Consider the following 21,744-nt stretch of genomic DNA (forward strand, 5'->3'; position numbering starts at 1 on the left):
TTTTATCCACACGTACATGGTAATTACTATATCTGACCTTAATCCTAGTTAATGTACGTACACCTACATTGATTTTCATGTCCTAGAAGAGATATCTGTATCACTGTACCTCCCCGCAACATACTGTGTGTGCACAGCAGGCATTTCCGTGAGGAAGCTGTATTGGCATTTGCTCAAAAACCCTCCAGTGGTGAGGCTATTGGAGTTGGGAGACTATAGCTAAGAAATACAGTGATCAATTTTATCAGGGCCACTATATCCTCATTGCCTACCTTTCCTAAAGTAAATTTCAAAGGCAAAAAGATGAGTTTCTATCTTGTTCTTCACCAAGTTCTTCAACGGTGTTAAAAATTTAACAGCTTCTTCCAACGGAGTTTCAACCTAACAAAAATAAAAGATATTATATAAATGGAAGCAAGATTTTGGGGGGATGTGATGTCACTCTATTAAAAACTTTTTGTTTTGTTTTTTTGAAAATCAGTTACCCGTCACCCAGAAATACACTGTTGTATTTTTAATTCCCATAATCCAAAGAAAAAGGATTTTGAACTATATTAACTCTTCACTGGTTTTTAACCACAGAGATTACGTTATCTCTGGATAGAAACTATCCAACAATTAAGAAGGTAAAATAGAACCAGGGAAAGAAAGACAGTAAAAGAAACAGGTAAGATAATGGGTGGGGGACATAGGAGGGGTGTGAAATAGGATGAAGAGGGGTAAGAAGAAAACTGGAGAGAACATTGCTGAATAAGTGAATGTTCTTTTTAAATTCAAACAAAGTGAAGTATAATTAAGCTATTATAAAATAATACAATATCCATTTGGTCTTGCTTTATTCCACTACATATTCTATAGAAATTCATATTATTCAAATGCCATACTAATGGTGAGATGGTATTTGAAAAGATTTATTTTTATAGAACTGTCTCGACCACCTTTTATTAATTATGCAAACGTCACTGAATCACTTATCGGCACTGAGCAGATGTACTGTTTACTACATAAGTGTCCTACACTCCTACACCGAGCATTGAGACAAGACTATTCTCTACAGACTGCGGAGTGGGTTCGGAACAACACCAATTTTATCAGAAGAGCACTGAATATCTGGGTTCTATATTTGTCTTCTCTCATCATAGAGGTAGTAAGAATTTATCCTCGATGGAATGTGGATTTGCCCTATTATCTGACCAACATGTTTGTTTGCAGTACAGTAATTGTAGTTTCACCAACACAGACTAGCCAAGGAAATTACTTCACAGCACTAAAACACAAAAGTTAAGCAATGAGGTGAGAGCTATAGGATTGACCTTGTACTAACTAGTGTGTAAAGCAACTGGCATTATTCTGAAGGATACATGCTCTAAACCAGAAATCAGTACATGGCACCGGCACTCTAATAGCTGCAGACACAAGAGACAGAGGAAGAAATGGGGGCCCTCATGACTATGTCTTTCTCACACATTTGTAAATGTTTTACTTCTTATTCCCATGATTCTAAGTTCTACTGAATTGGAATTTGGGGTATACAGGAGAGAAAACCTCTACCAGGGAAAGGTAAAGAACTGGAAACTGAAATGCCATCCGTCTCCATCAAGCTTTTCATGGTTCTCGGGGTGTAGATTGAACACAGGTCACTTAGATATGGCTGCTATTACAAAATGTAACAAGGAATGTAGGGAAGTGAATCAATACAAGCACTATACTAACTGAAATCAAGTATTTGAACTTTGAAAGAGAAAACAGAGAAATTAATTGTCTACAATTCTAATAAAAGAGAACGTGTGCCCCCAAGGAGATCTGGATCTGCTGTCCCCATGATTCTGCACGCCTCAGTTCTGTGTGCCTCTCATAGATAAGATTTTCTCAGGCTAAATCTAAGTGTTTAGCAATATGCACATAAACACAATAAAGCTAACTACATTCTATATTTACATATACATAATGCAGTATGGGGTTTTATATATATATGTGTACACACACACACACACACACACACACACACACACACACACACACACAAGCATATAAGCAGGGACAAGTTTCTAAAATCAGTGCCTAAGACAGAAAAAAAGGAAACAAAAAGTATTTTATTCTTATTTAGAAAAATACCTTGGAAAATCCCTTAAGTTGTAAAGACAGATCTATAGATATGACTGTATCACTAGTTTACGTTATGTCTAAGAAAACCATGTATTTCAGTACCAAAATCATAATCATTATAGCAAGATGTTCACACTAGGAAAGGCATACAAGAACTGAGATGGACTAAATAAATGGGAGCCGTACCTCCCACATCTTAGACTCAGCTGCGGTCTACGCTCACTGAGTGGAGTAATGGATGGAACTGTTGGCATTATGCATACTCTTTATGTCTCTACCAAAAACGACATCCTGTCATGAAGATTTGAGTTTACTTAAGTTACATAAATGTAGACAGGAACTGCATTGTATTGATGGGCAATGTAAGACATTCGCAAGGGCAGTTTTGACCATATTGATATATAAACTAACCTGTAATCTAATCTGTATGTTAAGATACGTTGTGTAGGAGTATATCTCCCTATACACCCAGCAAAAACAAAAAGTTTAAACTATATAGATAGAATACGGAAGACTGATTGCCCTTGGTAAGGAACGTCTGTTTGCATTACAGGAAAATAATCCAGCCAAGATGACTGCTAACTGGAGGAAGATGGGTGGTTCACGAGGGAAACCAAATACAAACTACTGCCTTGGGATATGGTGGAGAAACAAGCAACACAGCGACCACCAAGACTTCAGATTCATACTGAGTCAACTGAGTATTCAACTCACTAGTAAACTTCTTCCTATCTTCCTTAACTAGAATTACTGCAAATTTAATAATGCTTTTTATTTATGTGAGATATCTATTATCCTGAACTAGAGACAGTAAAGTTACCATTTACCACATAGAAGAATGCTGAAATATAATTATCACAAAAAAGCATGTATGGATTGTAGACCCAGACTTGGCAGGCAGCTTTTAAAGTGGCCGACAATGCCACTCCTGGTTGTGAGGGCTTGATGTAATTTGGCATTGCCACCACATTGAGGATATGGCTGAGTGGATGCTATTAGAGAGGGGCATCTTGGAGCAGTTATTCTAGAAAGAGAAGGATGTTATGTGCCTAACGGGTAAGAACAGTATATACTGAAGAGCAGTCCATACACCTGGCTGCTTTCCACTAGGTTCCTTCCAAATTAAGCACATTTTGTAGGCATTACTTTGTTCTGAGACTCTACAACCCTCTAGCTAAGATTAGACTACAACTTGACATCTGGCCCCAAAGCTGCCTTTCTAGGCTGGACAAAAGGAAAACCCAACAGCCTACAGGAGGCCTGGTGTAACAATTCTGTCCTGCGGGGGTACTCCTCATTAGACAGCGACTAAACAATCCCCTCTCTGTAAGAACTATAATGCGAGATATGAAAAGTTACAAAGCAAAAATCATTAAGGAAAGCTATGTGATAGACAGAAAGCAAGTAGAAAGAATAATGGTGGCAGGTAGTCAGTTATGGTGGTAAAAGCAGAAGCAATAAAGTTGAGACCTAAAGATGGAAGGCCCCTAAAGTTGGTATTATTCCTGAATAACTGTAATTCTCCATGAGGCCTAAGAGGTCAATTTTCTGTGCTTACTCACTTCCCTATATATTCTTCCAATAAACTCCTCAAAACAATAAAAAGGTACTATCTTTGTTCCTAGAAAAAAACATAATTAGTTGTGAAAAGATGTCAATATATCCTTGTGAAATCTAAGCTAGATTTCGCTGTGGTTCTTAAATAGCAATAATGCTATTTAAGGAGATATTACTGTCTGTCTGCTCTGGTATAATTCTAAAACTATTTTCCAGCTCTATTTGTTAGTTATTACAATTTTCCTTTGTTATAAAGCAATCAATTATTTTTGAATTTTTAGTTACCAGTGAGGCTAAAACTGAACCCTAGGGCAATGTTCTTATGACTATACTGCTTTAACACAATAAATTATGCAGTTATTTTCACATGAAATAGGAGGATGTCAAAGGCCCAAAGAAAAAGTACACAGGTAAACTGTTAATCAAAATGGTTCACGTGACAATGAATACCTTGGTTTTAGCTTAATGGTTTAAAATGGCAGATAAGATTTTAGCTTGGGGGAAAATATTTAGGGACTTTTATGATATTAGGTGCAACTCACATACTTCAATAAAGAAATATTGTAAACTGACAACACGGGTGAGAGATACACATATAAAACTCACTTTTTAACAAGTTGAATCTATATATAAAAACTTGAATATTCTCACTTAGGCACTACATTCTTTACACATGTATTTTCTCTCATCCCTAGTGGGGATTTTTCCTAATCCCATTTTATAGATGAGGAAAATATCAGAGAGGTTAGACAAAGTGTCCAAGACACACAGTGAAGATAAGAGCTGACATGTGGACCCAGATCAAAATGACTCAAAAGCCCAAACTTCCCTGTACCATACTAGATTACTCTGGATCACAATCATTATTCCAAGTTTTGAACGTGAAATATGATCAGGGGAGAAAAAGTCAAAAAAGACTAAATTCAGAATGATTTTTTGCTCAAAAATCTATAATCAAATTAGTTGAATAAAACAGTATAAAATGACAATAGCTGGTCATGAAATTTCACTGAATTGTGCTAAACACTATTATGAAGTACCTTGGCCAGTTTTTCAGGGATAAGTTCTTCTTTCGGACCTCCAATTTCCTCATCATCATCATCTTTCTTCTTTTTTTGATTTCTCTGCTGCTTTTCTTTTTCTGCATTTTTTTTCTCTTCTTCTATCTGGGCTTTCTTTTGAGCTCTTCTTTGTTTATTACGTAGCTTCTTTAGTTCTTTGTCAGACATGTTTGCTGTAGGCAGTAAGTGTTAATGAAATTATAAGCACGTTAATAAGATTAGTAATGATCAATTACTACTACTTAATATTCCCAAACTCCCATAAAAATATTATTATACATGTTCATGTGTCAATGTGTATCTAGCCTTTTAATGACTCCACATTTTATAGAGAGCACTGCTTAACTTCTTCAAAAAGATTTTTGAAAGCAGGTGGGGACCTGGTGCTGCAACCATAGCAAAGCGAAGAAGCATACAAGTTTCTATAGCCATTAAACTACTTGCAATTCTAGGAATATAAAAGTTGTTTCGTATCTCCATAGCTTTGGACTATGCTTTCTCTTAGTTATGCCTTCTTTAACGTTCTTAAACAGTTATTTATTCTCCACTCTGTGCAGCCACTATATCTTATGTATTTTGCTTGTCACACTACTTGGGTGTATACATCTGTTTCTCTTTTAGATGGTGAGCTCCTTGGTGGAAGAGACTGTCTTACTTGTAATCTTTGTATCCTCAAGGCGTAGCTCAGCACCATATCAAAACACAGAGAAAACACTAAATATTTGTGATTGGAATAATGAATAAAACTATATGGTAAATTAAAAATCTGACATTGAAAAAATTAACATCTCTTGAGGTACAAACTGTGGAATGTCTCAAAAGAAAGACTGGGAATCTTTTGATATATGTTAGAACAAGACACCATGCCCACAACCCACCACATTACTTTTTTAGAACTTAGTTCATGACAAAGGTGGCGTTTTATGACAAGCTATTCCATATATACTGTTGAGGAGTCAGCAGTCTATTGGGGATAAAAAAGCCATCCTCCATGTCACATCACATAAAAATCAATTCCAGATGATTAAATAGCCAACGAACTATAAAAATAACAAAACATCATTATAAGGAAACAAGACATTTATAAATATATTTTAAATTTTTAAGTAGAAAAGCCTTTCTAAGCAAGACCCAGAAGCCACCAAAGACTAAAAAAATTTCGTCTCATAAAAACTAACTTTCACATAAGGAAAGATACCCATAAATAAAGGTAAGACCTATATGACAGGAAGAAAATATTTGCAACACATAAAGAGGAATGAAGAGTCCTGAATCCTGAACATGTACAGAACTTCTTCAAATTAACAAGTTTAAAAATAAAATGGGCAAAAGATATGAATAGCCAATTCACAGAAGAAACCCTAAGGCCACGTGAAAACACACGCAGATGCTCCATTCTTAAAAAAACCTTGGAATGGGTGGCAGGTTAGCTCAGTTGGCTAAGAGTCTGGTGCTGGTAGCACCAAGGTTGCCGGTTTGATCCCCACATGGGCCACTGTGACCTGCGTCCTCCTTAAAACAAAACAAAAAAAACCTAAAAACAAAAAACCAAACAAAAACCCTAGGATTTACAAATCAGTATTTTTCCCAAATAACAAAAGTAAAGGACAAGTAATTTTCAGTGTTAACAATAAAGTAAAATAAAAGACACTCTCAATGCAGTGTTGTTGGCAATAAAAACTGATAAACTTTTTATGGAAAGCAATTTGACACTATTTCAAATTCTCTTTGACCCAGCAATTTCCACTTACAACAATCCATGCTAAATAAATATGTGCATAATGATATGCAAGAACATTTACTATAGCACCGTAATGGTGAAAAAACAAATCCACGTAAGATTCCTACATGGTCATTAAAATGATTAATGATGATAATAAGCTGTATACAGACATGGAGCAACACTACGAAATGAAAAAAGTGTAAGTTGCAGAACACTAGGTATATTATCATCCCATTACGGGCTTTAAAAAAAATAAAGGAAAACCAAACCAACTACAGAGAACCACCCTGAAATGTGTGTGTAGAGTATACGTACACAATAAAACTCCGAAAACTGTAATTGTAATAAAAGGAAAATGAACCTTTCATAGGGATAACCTTTTGAAAGGAGATAACCTTTGGGCAGAAGAAAAGTGAAAGAGGATTTTTCACATTGCTAGATATGTTTCTGAATTGTTTCCGTTTTGTATAATTAGAGTTAATAATTAGAGTATATTATTTGTACAGTTTGAAGGAGAGGAGGGAGGCAGGAAGAGTGAACAAAAAAGGTAAAGAAGCCAGAGGATCTCAGCTCTCAGCTTCAACTGTAAATTGTCCTGTAGAATCTTACTGGCATTTTCTTTCTACTTGAAGAAGCAACAACAGAGATTCAAGTGAAATCTGTACAAGAGTTTCAACATATGATCTTAACAAAGTTCTACACTGTTCTTGGCTAACAGGAAGTAAAATTTAATAACAAATTAACAAAAAAACCCGAAAGCTCTTTAGCAGGAGGAAGGATGCACAAAGCAACCAACCATAACCCCAGGAAAGGAGTAAATTTAGGATTGAAAAAAACCTGACACACATTTTATGCCCCAACTCCTGTAACATTTTCGTCATGAATGACAAAATATTTAGATGTACAATTAATTTATATCCTTCTACATGCCTAGATCACTTACATTCTGAGATCCTTTCCCAAATAATTATCTAAGGAAGATTTCACCCTACACACCCTAACATCCTGTTATAAAAATGACATGGTAAAAAGTGGTCAAATGATTAGTCACTGGGCAATTTTACTAGCTTAATTCCAAGCTGGCTTTAAATGTTAAAGCAATATTCATCTCTTAGTAGGTTAATTGTAAGTTACTATTAAAAAGAGGAATAACTAGATAAACCGACAGCCAACACTAATACAGAGTGCCAACACTAATTATATATAGTTAGCAATTTATAGCATTGTAGCTAGCAATTTACAATATCAGGTAAACCAATTATTAAATGCAAAACTCAGGAAATTCAACTTCTTAAAAGCTAATGATCAAATTAAATTCTTACTTAACTTTTGAAAGTATACAGTAAACAGTATATTTCTTTTGTTGCTTAAAGAAACTCACAGAATGACTTCTAAGCATGTGTACAGTCATCCCTAAGTATCCTTGAGGGATTGGTTCCAGGATCCCCACAGATACCAAAATCCATGGATGCTAAAGTCCCTTATATAAAATGTCATAGTTGTTGCATAACCTATACTTGCATATAGGCTACAGAAGGGTACGCCTACATATCACTTCATTTGCATGGATTCGGTATAATGCTTGGCAAATTCAAGTTTTACTTTATGGAACTTTCTAGGATTTCTCCCCACCCCCTTTCCAATCCAGGTGGTTGAATCCTCAGATGCTAAACCCACCGATGTGAAGGACTGACTACAGTATATTTCCACAAAATACTTAACAAAATGCTCAGGAAAAAATCTGTTAGACAAAAACATAAATACAGATACACATACCATAGCAAATATTAAGAAATCGTTGTTTATTATACCTGTATCAGCTTCATGTTCTTTATTCTCATCTGTAAGGGGGTTGTCATGAAGCTTCAAATAGATCTCTATAGCAATTCTTGCTGCCTTGAAGTAAAATGGATGCTGTCGAAGTACATCTTCTAGTTTTAATAAGTCCACATATGATCTAAGGGTAATCTTCCTCATACAGTATGTATGAAAGTCAAACTGGTCATCAGTGATTTCTATAAAATGCTAACAAAATTGTCTTTTTTATTATACTAAAGTATAGGAATGTCAAAGAAAACTACAAAAATCAAAGCCTTTGAATTACTTGTTTCCTAGGCATGAAAAAAATTAGTAAAATAAAATTTAAAAACTACAGTCATTCAATATAAATACTTGGCACATCAAATAAGCAAATATAATTGGCCAACCACTAGCAAAGTATACGGCATACACCAGGCACTGAATTATTTGTTCAATGAAAAGGAAACACGATGCTTTAAAACATATATATTTATTCCTTCCTTAATCATACTTAAATAAAGCTATAATGACAAATCAAACATAATTTATTAATATACATAATGGTGCAATACAGTAGACTTACATTTTAAACATTCAGTTTTTATATTTAGAACGATTTGCAAAGGATTATAATATGCAGTGTTTGGTAATTTTTCTGAGAATACAAATCTGAATCCTATGCAACAGTAATGCTGGTATGCAGAAGAGGAATCAATTAGCAAGTAAGTTAACCAACCAGAAATGAACACAATTGAACTAAGCTCTGAGGTCCTCTACTTCACAAAACAAACATGAAATTATATAAACATTTTATCTGTGAAAAACAAAAATGAATCAAAAGTAAAGGGGACTAAGAAAACAATGAATTTATCAAAACATGAGAAATTACAGAGGCTACAGAAATATTGTGAAAAGGCTTCAAAGGTTTTATCTTATAAGTATCAAGGGTATATGGCATCACTAATCAGCACGACAAACAGGTTTCTAGGATAACTTAATGAGCTTTGTATGTGTTACTAAAGAAACAGCAGCTATTTGAAACATTGAAAAATAATGAAAACATACGCAAGATACAAACTTTCCATAAAGTTTTTTACATGAATTCTTGCAGGAAGAGTAAACAATAGGGAAGTCTGCTGAAAATGTAGTTTATAATACTGAAAAATGTAAATACTGACATGTAGAAATCACTTACTGTGAATTGTAAAGATAAAAATAAATAAGTAAGACCAATAGGATTTGCCCCAAAATAAAACAAGAAACTCATATGTATAGGGTACTTACTCTTTCAATTTCATGACATTTCTTAAGTGCTTCACCAAATTTATTCATTGTCTTATAAGCCTGGGCACATTCTGTCTGGAACCACATGCATTGCATTTCATTCAAATTTTCTACCGCTGATGTTCCTTCCTATATGAAAATCACATATATTCAAGATCATTTCTTACTAAATAAGAAGGAAAAGATGGTCAGTTGAATTCTTTTAAAATCATTTTCTATTTTTTTAACCATTCTCAGAGCAAGACAGAACAGTTAGTATGTGAAAGAAACTGAAATTATATCTCTAAGCACTGAACAAAATATGTGCCTTTGTAAACGATTAATCAAAAGATCTACATAATTGGGGTTGGAGAATAACATAAGAAACATTAGCACATAGCAGGTACTCAGATTAGTATCAGTTCTCTTCACCCCTAAAAAATCTGAACAGCCGCCAACATAAATCAGAGTTTAAAAATCCACTGTACAACCATCTAAAATGAAAATGTTTTATACTAATATTGTTTTTTTCTGATAAGGTGATTTAATTAAAATCCTGACTATTTTCATATTAAAAATATTAGAAATAAACTCTGAAAAATAAGTAAGGTATAAAAGTATTAAATGTTTATTCATAAGTTAAGAACACTAGCTGTACAAACCCGTGTAAACTTTGAGCACATTTCTTCAGCCTCCTTTATCAGATTGGCTTTTAGCATGTATTTTGCACACTTGGAGTTGATAAATCTGTCTGCTGTGTCCAAGGCCTGAGCCTCATCCATCCACCTTGCAGCTTCTTTAATATTCCCAGCATGCTTTTAGTGTATGAAAACAAAATAAACCCGGTCAGTATACTAATTTGACCATGCAAATAATTAGTTACCTGTTGATAAATAACTAAACCATAAACAAAGAAAGATATTCTTCTGACTCTTATAAATCAATGTAGATGCATACATTCTACCATAATATAAGTTCTGATACCTTTCTGGCCATGCAGACTATCAGCTCTCTAATAGTAAAAACTGAACTTTTTTTTTTTTTGGAATAACTTTGCCTACTGTTATAACCTCATTGCCTACAATAGTAGCTGGCACATAGTTATGAATACTCAAAAACAATGGTTGAATCAAAGAATAAACCAATAATTGAAATCTTTTAAGTCAGAACAACATAATTCAATGTAAAGGTCATAAAAGGCAAAGTGATGGCCAAATTTCTATTCCAAAGGAAACATGGAGACATCATTGATTAGGACCATTATTAGATATTTCACAATCCCCATTCTAATTCACCTAACTAGTTCATTGAGTAAAGCCACAGCACTAATGAACATCACCTGGCTTTGAAAAGTGCTTTTAAAACACTACTTAATTTCATTACTTTTTGGTAAGTAAATTATTGATTTATAATCTCTTCCCCAAGAGCTTTTATTACTAAATTATATTTGTATTAAGATAGAGAAGATCCAATTTTATTTTAAGATGATGCTAGATCATATAATTAGAGATTCTCATTCAAGAGGAGTTGAGGCAAAAGAAATCACAATATGCAAAATTCATAGTAGAATCTTCAGTTTCATTAAGATTACCAGATACTGATATATGATCACACTCAAATGTTAACAGAAACAAACATTTCACAGCAAATATAATTACTTTCCATTACCTATATTCTTACTACTTAAAACCAAGAAATTAACCAGATATGAAGATGTGTGAATGTATGAATATATAATATGAATAACCATATATATAACTATATATATGTATGTGTATAGAGGTGAATGATCAAATTAGAATGACCACAAGTCTAAAAGTAATCAGACTGAGAAATGCACTATACTTGTTCCATGTTTTATAAGCCATCAAATAATCAGTTTTTATAGCATTTAGAATCCATAAAATATATGAAAAAATTGTCAGTTTCATTACTTTATTAAAAAAAAGGGGAATAGATTTTTACCTTATAAATTTTAGCTTTCACAAGAAAGAGTTCTATCAACGTAGGTGTACTTTCAATAGCAGTATTTATGTATTCCAGAGCAATAGATGGCTGACCAATTTTGTCATAATGTTGCGCCAAGTAGTACTGAACCCAAAGTAATGTGGTTGGTGGTTCCTCTTTTCCATCATCTTTAAAAAATGGGGAGGTGGGGAGTGGGAGAGGAAAACAACCAAGATTAGTCATTATGTATATTAAGAGGGTACCCATCTCAAAATGTGTACTCTATCTTTATTAATAAGGAAAGCAGTTTGAACTGTGCCGTTTATACATCTAGCTATAAAACTACCACTAAATTTGTAAGGTCTTTGGAAGGGACCACACTTTTTGTTCTATATCACTATAGCCCCTAGCATAATGCCTTGCATTTATTAAGAACTTTACATAATAAATATGGCAGATAAATGAGATCAAAGATGTAACAAATTACCTAAAAAGGAAACTGAAAAGGGTGGGAAGACAAGTTGTACTAGAAATATGAGAGTGCATTGTTATCAAAGAAAAAAAATATCAAAAGAAATTTTCCATTAATGTAAGGTTAAAAAAAAAAAGACCCAACTGCTTCATTGGGTTTCTAGCTAATGTACTAAACTATGCATAAATATACTTGTGATGTGCTAATTTAAAAATTTGGTGATTATAATAATCTTAATATATTTTAATATTATGCTGAACATTCAATGATGTATAATTGAGGTAGAATAAAAAGTATATCCCAAAAAAGAGATAAGTAAAAAACCTTACTCTATTTTTTAGTTCATAATTTAATTTTTATACACTAAGGAAATGTGTGAGTTAAATACACAACCCACACATTAAAAAGTGCTTTTTAACACAAGTTTCTAAAGTCTGAGAATTGTTATTTGCTTTCAAAGAAAGCAATAGATTGCTTATTTTTATCCTGGTAAAAGTATGATGGCTCATTGGACAAACAATAGGAGTGGAACTCACCAACTCCCGATCTGATAGATCTGCAACTAAAGTGCTGCATATTCTTGGGCATGTCACTGAACCTCTTCCACATTTGTAAAATATGTAGGAAAATGCTGATAATCAAAGGAACATCATGATGATTAACCAATGAAACCATGGTAACGCCTTCTAAAAAGTATTATTAAAATTAAACTGAGACCTAGAAACAATGATCAAACCCAATAGCAATGAGTATCCCAGGTCCCATCCTGGGCTTTCCCATAGTAGAAACCAGGGTTCCTTGGGAAAAACAATTGATTCCAGGTCTCTATGGGCAATGCACAAGATGAACTGGAATAATCTTGTCATATCAAACTGCAGGGAAGCTATCACCTACTACCATGGTATATGAGGGCTGGAACCATTTAAAACTGCAACAGTTTAAAACATCAAATATGTTTAAATCTATGAATTCATAATAATACCTGTAAAACGTGTATTAGCCATCTTCGAAGGATGATACTAAATCAATTATTTTGAAAACGCAAACAAAAAGAAGGTAGAAGAGGCAAGGGAGAAAAAGCTGCTTTTATCTTGCTTTTCCTATACTCAATGAAATATTGAATAAGCAGAAATAGATGAAGGAAAATTTCCCTTTTAAGGTAATAAAAAACGAATGATGGAACATCACGTTTGTAATTCCTAACAGTTGCTAACAAGTAAAACAAACACTACATGCCTCCTGATGAAAGAACACACCACCACCCGTGAAATAACCTTGCTCATCACTCTTATATTTAAAACTAAACATAAAGCAAACAACCAAAACCATGTTCTAATCTCATCAGGCCTCTGGTCAGACGTGCCCATTAGAAGTTTCTGCTGTGATGGAAAGGCTCTGTGTTTTTCCTGTCCAATATGGTATGCAGTAGCTTCACATGGCTACTGAGCAGCACTTGCAATGTGGCTACTGCAACTGAGGAATTAAATTTTTAATTTAAAAAATTTTAATAGCCACATCATATCAGACAGCACAGTTATACATCCAATTAACAATTTATAGCAAATTAAGAGGGGTGCATTCAGCAAAATCTAGGAAAACTCAAGAAAAAAACTAATTTCTTTAACAAACAAGTTGAAGAAAAGAAAAGATGGAGGGAAAAACCTATAGATTAAAAGAGAGTTAAAAGATATTATCAACCAAATTCAAAGTATAGATTTCATTTGGATCTTCATTTATACTTCAAAAACAAAAAGAAAAAATGACATTTCTAAGATGACATTGTTTGGTATTTTAAGAAAATATTTATGTTCAGGTGTGGTGAGGATATTATGGTTACAATCTTTTGAATATTAAAATATTCATGGGTGAAATGGTGTGATGTTTGGGATTTGCTTCAGAATAACATGGCAGTAGCAGGAAGCAGGTAAGAATAGAGATGAAATGAGTTTGGTCATGAGTTAAAAAATCACTGAAGCTGGATGGTGGGTAAATGGATGATCATTACATTATTACATCTAGTATTGCAGATGTTCTAAATTTTACATAAAATGTTTTTCAATAAGGTAATGTGATTCTCTTCTTACCAAATATTTTCACAATGTGCAAATTAATGCATCTCCATCGTAAAGGGAAAGTTTAAATATACTAAACTTACTGCCTAACTAATAATATAAAAAAATACTGTCCTTCTGACTAAGAATTTCATAGTATATTAAAAATTTCAAGATGTTTTTAAAACATAAAACCTGAGCACTTACCATTGGGATTAAATAACCGGCAGCTTTTTAGAGAAGTTTCATAACCTACTACTAATTCTTCTATGATTGCCACCTAGAGTACAAACATACAAGCAGACTTTAATTAAAAAAAATTATATATGTATATATACAGTTACTACTCTTGTGCAAAATTTATTTACTATTAAAGGGCTAAACAAACATTCACACACACTTTTATACATCTCTTAACTTATGCATAAAAATTTAAAAGCAAGTAAACCATATTTTTGAAGGTGTGCATTAAGACTTTTAACTTTCTAGAATCATACTGAAAATTTTCCCTGCTAGAAAATCTAGCATCAAGCTGAACTAAAAATCAGGAAAGGGTTGGACAAAAAGAGGTAATATTGTGGATGATTTTTATCTTGGCTCATTTTTATCTCAATCCAACATAAATAACACCCACAAGTAGCATTTGCTCTTCAGGGATCGAGAATTATATACTATGTGAAAAGAGAAATTCCCTAAGTAGATGATAGCATCAACTCTCAATTCCATAATCCCAGGGAAAGCATCAGTACCACTGACATATGGTACACCAGGTAGGTTTCTGAGGTCCAGGAGAAAGAGTGGCTGTCCAGGTTCTGGATTTTCCTGAGTCATGACTATACTACTTGCTCCTGGCTTCCTAAGAGATCTGTGAATACTTTTAACTTATTAATCCCCTTCTTAGCTTAATCCATCTATAATGGATTTCTGTTACTACAGAAGCTCTCTTAAATGACTCAACAGATTAACCCAGCTCTCTCCATTACCTCAGATAACTGTGAGGATTGAATGGTCAGAGCTAGATTAATCTGGTGCACCCATGTTCCTCTGCTCCCAGAAGCTGAGCTACATTCTTACTAAGAGTTTTCTTTTCCCAAACCTGTTTGAATCAGTTGCATTTATTATCATCACTGCAGAATAGAATTCAATATTATGTAAACTTAAGAAATGAGAACAAAAAGAAAGAACTTGTTTCTGTAGGTTGAATATCATGGAAAGATGCAGGATAAATTGAACATTTTTAACCAATTTAGATTTACATGCGATGACCATATATATCATAAAAATATACAGGATTCTATAATCAAGACTGCTTTGTAAGCATCAAGTTCTTGCTCTATCAGAACTGGAAATAACAGACCACATTTTATAAATGTGATTCATGCAAGAAAAAAAGTGAAGCAGTCATCAAAAGCCAACGCCTTGGGCCTCTCAACAAACAATTGGTAAAAACCTTACATGCTTTAGGTTCAAATGTTTAGCATGTTTAATTTGTCCCATCTTTCTGATTCTTCACTTGTAACTCATTTTTTTTTTTATCCAACCAACATGTCTTGATGTCACTGTACTTGTAAGCAAAATAATTTAAGTTATGATTAAAACACCCTCTTAACAGGCATTTTGAATGTTGTAATATATAGCTGAAAGAGTAAGGTGACTTACTGGGACAACAAACAAACTCTTCTGACATTTTTTTCTACCGCATAAAAAAGGAGGATTTATTAAGCTAAAACTTAAAAAAAAAAATCACTTCTGAGTTTCACCATGAGCAGGGATGAGAGAAAATACTGAAGAAATCACTACCGTACCAACTTTCATACCTACACTGACTCATTAAAATATACACCAGAAACAAAAGAGAAAAAACGAATAAGCCATAAATTATTTAGTTATAGAAAGAAGAGAATGAAAAAGAGGCCAAGACGCATTCAAACTGCAAGCTAGGAAGACTGATACAAGATGTACAAATGTGTACTATGTGCCCAGATAAGCAAGAATTAACTATTTCAAATACTGAGCAAAGAAATGATAGTTCTCCCCCCCCCAAAAAAAAAGTTATTTTGCTTTACCTTTTCTTTATCTTTGTATAATGACCTCAAAGTATTGAAGACAGGTGGACAACCCTTGCTGAAGTTCATCCTTAGGAACTTATCCAAACATTCTTTGAACTTCTCACCTTGGAAGAAAAAAAGTTGTGTTAACCTTCATTTACCCAGACAATCCTAACAATGTGTACGTTAACCTCAATATGCACATTCACATATTTAAAACCAAGGAAACTGTAAATCATACCATCATTTGCATTCCTTTGCAATTATTCTCACTTACCAGATAAAAAGTTTAATGGCAGTCTTCTTGGCACCAGTCCCCTGGGATACTTAGTCCAGGCCTCCTCATAAATTTTTAGTCGTTCTAACATATTAGCTGCAGGCAAGAAAGAAGTATGTAATTATAACTTGTATATTTTTCTAGCAAATTTCTCAAAATATATACAACTTTTCATATTAAACAGAAAATTTGAAGATGGGAAGAAAATATTTTGTAATCTAACTACTTCAAAGTCAAGTCATTTTAGAATATTTCCTTCTAATATTTTCATATATTAAATACCTATACTCGTATAATTTTCTTTATCCTATTCTGTTTTAGGTAGCCCTTTAAAATCTGATGACTCCTTTACATTAGTTCTAAAGTAAGACAGACTCGGTTATTATATTCCCATATATGGCTTCGCCACTATTCTCTTTAGCCTCTCCTTTTCTAACTCCTCTCCTGATTTATTTTGGAGCTTCTGGATCTATCCCCTATCTTCCATTTCTCCACATTTCTTTTATATCTTCTGTTTCACTCTCAGTTGAGAACTTCCCCCCTGAAGTCAATCTTCCACTTCACTAATTTTTTTTCAGCTGTGGTCTGTCTGCTATTCAACCCATTAAGATCTTTATGTCACTAAGTAGGTTTTTCATTTCCCAGATTCCTAACTGGTACTTTCACATAACTATTCATATCTCCTGGCTGCAATTCCCTGTCCTCATCTTACATCCCCCCATTGTCTCTACACTCCCTTTTGCTGGCACTGATGACGATTATTCCTGTGCTGGTGTACCTATGATAGTATGACATTCCTTGTTACGAGGTTTCTCCTACAGACATCAATGTATCAGGAATGGCTCACTACCAGTCTTGAGGGAAACAGCTTCAAATCAGATCATCTTGGCTAAGAAACAGGTCTATTTGTAGATGACATGTTTCTGGACCTGTCCTCTCTAGTGGGTCCCATTCCTGGGAGAGGGTGATGAGGAAAGGAGAAAAGAAGAGAGTCTTTAGACCCAAATTGATTTGAGTGATGGAAATTTAGTTCTTCTTCCCACATAAGAAAGCACTGCTCAGCTTGGCTACCTTCACTGCCCCTGGCAGGACACTCTGCTGCAGCCACAGGTCACCACAGAAGTTATGCTTGCTTCTTTCCTTTAGGGAGACAGCTCCATTTCTGTCAGTGGAAATCGCGCTTTCATGCTTTTGATGATTTTTTGTTATGCATTTGTGAATTTTTAAAAGTTGTTTCTAAAATTTTTTTCTCAACTATTTCCTTGAATTTGTGGCAGAAAAGAGGTTTCAGAAAATGCTCGGTCTACCATATTAAATGGAAGTTTGCAAATGTACTTTTATATTCAGATTTTGAACCAATTCTTAACCATCATTTTTTCAGTTATGCTTTTCAGTGATTTAATAAAATATATATTAACAAAAGAAGCAATTAAAACAGAAAGTAAGTTTTAAACAATTCTACCTGGCTTGAGTGCCTTTTCCAAGCCTTTGTAATAGGCCCAGTTTTCAGGATTTCTCTCTTGTAATCCTCTATAAACATCAGTTGCATCTTCCAAACGAGATAATTGCAATAGAAGTTCCCCTGATAAAAAGCAAATTAAATTAGCTAAATATCTTCCGGTTATAACTTTAACTTTTCCTCAAATTTTCTCTTACAAGTCTCTTCAATGTTGTGAAGTGGATGGTATCCTCCTAAGCTCCCAATTCCCTTCAACAAGATAATTTACCATATAATTTTATTCTTTCCTTTTTTGAAGTTTATATTCAGAAATGCCATTCTCTTCACATCCTCAATTTATTCAGGTAGTTGTCTAACTCCAGGCTACTTTTTCAAATTCACTGAACACAATCCTCAAACTATCATCTACTATTCAATTATTTCCTGACGTTATGTGGACAATTTCAATACCTAAACTAACGACCCACTCTAATACCCTAACCTTATCTTCCCTTAATGAACTATAAAACGATTCTGCTGTAGCAGCCCACAATCTTGGCCACACTCAAAACCTTTTTCTAAAGCTTGCCAACTAGCAAACAGGCCTCTTGCTTTGAGCTTAACTGTCTTGTCTTTCTCTTCTTGTCTCCTTAATCCTACCCCTTAGCCTAGAGAAAAACCATTTCCTCTTTCCCCCTCAGGCCATTTCATCAACTTTAGTCTCATTGCTTGTCTTCTCTGGGCTTCATGACCAATCTCATCCCTGAATGAGCCCCAAGTATCAAAACCAGTCTCAAAACCCAGGCTCCCCCTTTTTACCAATTTTAAGGCCCGGATCATTCCAGGTATTTGCTCCACACTTTCTCACAAAAGGAAGCAAAGACATTAGATGAATGGACAGAGGCACTGGTATCGCTAGGAATATGTGAGCTCCAAACTCAGATAAGCCTCCAACACTGCTCAGAATCCTTACCCTAATGGGCTCCTTTGACCAAAGGTATGATTTTCAAACCATAACTTGATCCTTGCACCTTCTGCTCTCCTCAGATAATAAAAATGAACACTTAGAGAGTGCTCACTATGTGCTAGTGACTTTAACATTTCACGTGCATTAACTAATTCAATTTTCAAAATTCTATGAGATAGGTTATGAGTATTTTCATCATTTTAAAGCAGAGAGACCTTAACTTGCTAAGGGTCTTTCAGCTAGTTAATTGTTGGCGTTGGGATTTGAACCCAAGCAATTTGGCTGAAAGAGCCCATATTCTTAATGACTATACCAGTGGTTCTCAGGGGCACTTTTGCAACCCAGGGGACATTTGGCAATTTCTGCAGAATTTTCAGTTATCACAGTAAAGGGGAGTGGGTGCTACTCCTATATGATGTGTAGAAGCTAGAAACGATGCTCAACATTTGGCAGCATACAGGAGATTTCCATTCCCAACATCTCGGTCCCAAAATCTCAAGTGTTGAGGCAGACAGCACGCTCTATAGTAACCAAAAGCCTATTTCACTAAGAACATCCTGCAACTCTTCTCCCTACACTACACCCATTCCCATCCTTCCTTTAATATTCTCCCACCTTCTCTTTGGAAGGAACTGGTGGTAAGAGTCGATGACACTTCCTGCCTTACTATACGCCCACTCACCCTCTCTAGGAAGTTCCCAGAACTACCAACAATGCCTTTACTACAGGAATTGCCAAAGATCGATGATTCTACTCTCAGTTATCAAGAGAAGCAAATGAAATAATGTTCCTCAGAGAGTATTTTGAAAACTCTCGTGTACTTCCATAAAGAAACTGTCACCCAAGACTTGCCCCTGGTCACATAGCTAATTAGAAGCCTGCCAACGAAGGAACCCAAACTAGCTTTTTTTAAAAAAACATCATTGGTAATATAAAGCAGATTTGATAAAACTTTCTAAACATATCTTCCTAACTTAAAAACATTTTTGTTTTTAAAAAAATTTTAAATTACAGTTGACATTCAACATTATATCGGTTTCAAGGAGACCTAGTTCTTGCCAATCTTGTCATCTTTCCATTAAGTATAAATCTCCTCCCTTTATAACTATTTAATAGACTGCTAAGAGATGACAACTCAAATGAAAGGGGCTGTCCGGGATCTCTAGTTCACAACTGAGCTCCAGGGTCCTTAACTTTCCTTTTTTTCCCTTGCCAGTAGCATTACCCTCTGCTCAAAGTTCATCTGGCAAATAACGGCTACATCTGCTATGTATACGGATACCACACTTTATCTAGTGTTCAACTTCGAGGGGAGCCAAAAGAATTTGAAACCAACAAACTTCAGCTCCCTGAACTAACAAGGGCAAAAAAACATTTCGTAGAAAGTACTTGTATTTTCAATTACTTGTTATTTTTCTTTCATGTTTCCATAATCAGTTCCTCAATTTTTAAAACTAGAAGACTCCTTCTTCTCTGCCTTCCAACACACGGCAGCATTGGAATCTTTAAAGATCTACCCTTCCTATCATAATCCACACATAAAACCCAAATCTCTGGTTTCAATTCACGTTCTATGTCCAGAAAAGCATTCAGATAAACCATAAAGAACGTCCCACATGTACTTTAGTAAAGACTGATTTATCAATATATACGACTGGTAATAAATCTGGCGCACACACACAGTTTGGCTAATAAGCTGTTCGTAAGAAATTTAATCCTGTCTTATAAAATTAAGCAATTGCCTCTTGTGTTTTGGTAAAACCTTATAATATTTTCAGATCAAAAATGCTTTAAAGAAAAAATTTTTGAGTATCTTCATTCAATATTTTATTGTTTGCAATTTTTTACCTATATCAACAATGTTTAAACGAGTACTTTCCCACATTACAAATTATTCAAAGTACAGAGTAAGAAATACATTTTCTATCATCAAAAGTTGAATTATATACAATGACCAGCACCAACTACACTTTTAGCCTTACACTCTGTCTTAATCAAATACTAGAACAATTGACATTCTTTAAAAACAATACCTTTGGTTTCTTCTACAGCAAGTTTATCACAAATCTGCTTTTCATAGGTACAAAGATGTTCCAGGGCTTCTCTATAGAGACCTGCTTCCCGAAGAACTTGATTCTGATATAAAAGGAGTTCACTATATTCATAATCCACTTTATCGGGGGATGTCTATATATGGACATAAGAAATACTAACAGTAAGAACTTTGTTTTCATATTAGAAAGTTGTTTATACACTCAAATACATACAGGGAGACTACAGATAATATCTGATTGATAAAACTCATTTTTAAAAAATTCCTAAATATCTACCTAGGGAGCAATTAAGTAAATAAAATGACAGTATTAACTTATAACCCATTGAATAAGAATCAATAAGTCCTTACATATAATAAATAAGTAGGAGAGAACGGAAAGCTCTTTCCTAACAGTAGAATGTCAAATAATAAATCTAATAGGAATAAAAGATAGAGAATTACCATTTTGCAACTATCACTGGCACAACTGACTCACACAAGACTCATAATCAATGAATGCTAAAACTAGTGGTGCAAGTTTGATGAGGAACAGACTATTCATAAAGTTGCCAACTGTTTATTAAATACAAAGAGAAAAAATAAGTTTATATGATGAAACCTAACAGGCATCACCTTAACCAAGTAATCAAACGGAACAAACAGACATCATCTGCCTCTTAATGTGACGAACTGAGAAGGGCTCAATATTACTTCTGTCGTTTCCTGCTAAAAATACCTAACTATAATAATGAGGAGCCATCAAACAAATCCAAACTGATACACTCTACAAAAACACTGCCCTGTACTCTTCAAAAATATCAAATGTCGTGAAATACACAATACCTTCAAAACTTCAGATTAAAAAAGACCGAAGACAAATGATAACTAAATGTAAGCTATGATTCTAAACTGCATCCTTAAATGGAAAAGAAATCCAAGAAAGGATATAAACAATTAATAAATTTTAATTATGGGCTGTGGATTAGATAATAGTCTATT

At 34.2% G+C, this 21,744-nt stretch overlaps 1 protein-coding gene across 3 annotated transcripts in view; it reads right to left on the reverse strand.

Moving 5' to 3' along the window:
- Window positions 1-21,744, reverse strand: part of NAA15 (N-alpha-acetyltransferase 15, NatA auxiliary subunit) — a 124,289-nt gene that overhangs the window by 13,466 nt on the left and 89,079 nt on the right. For all 3 annotated transcript variants that reach the window (XM_019730820.3, XM_019730818.3, XM_019730819.3), the window contains 11 exons: window positions 20,744-20,897; window positions 17,768-17,887; window positions 16,306-16,401; window positions 16,047-16,153; window positions 14,188-14,260; window positions 11,476-11,645; window positions 10,173-10,325; window positions 9,532-9,660; window positions 8,259-8,472; window positions 4,704-4,897; window positions 273-381 (listed from right to left, as the gene is read on the reverse strand). In XM_019730820.3, coding sequence (XP_019586379.1) covers window positions 273-381; window positions 4,704-4,897; window positions 8,259-8,472; window positions 9,532-9,660; window positions 10,173-10,325; window positions 11,476-11,645; window positions 14,188-14,260; window positions 16,047-16,153; window positions 16,306-16,401; window positions 17,768-17,887; window positions 20,744-20,897 — 1,519 coding nt within the window. The remainder of the gene's footprint in view (window positions 1-272; window positions 382-4,703; window positions 4,898-8,258; window positions 8,473-9,531; window positions 9,661-10,172; window positions 10,326-11,475; window positions 11,646-14,187; window positions 14,261-16,046; window positions 16,154-16,305; window positions 16,402-17,767; window positions 17,888-20,743; window positions 20,898-21,744) is intronic.

Source organism: Rhinolophus sinicus, chromosome 15, assembly GCF_057876585.1.
Source record: "Rhinolophus sinicus isolate RSI-liver-muscle chromosome 15, RSI-T2T, whole genome shotgun sequence".
Lineage (NCBI taxonomy): Eukaryota > Metazoa > Chordata > Mammalia > Chiroptera > Rhinolophidae > Rhinolophus > Rhinolophus sinicus.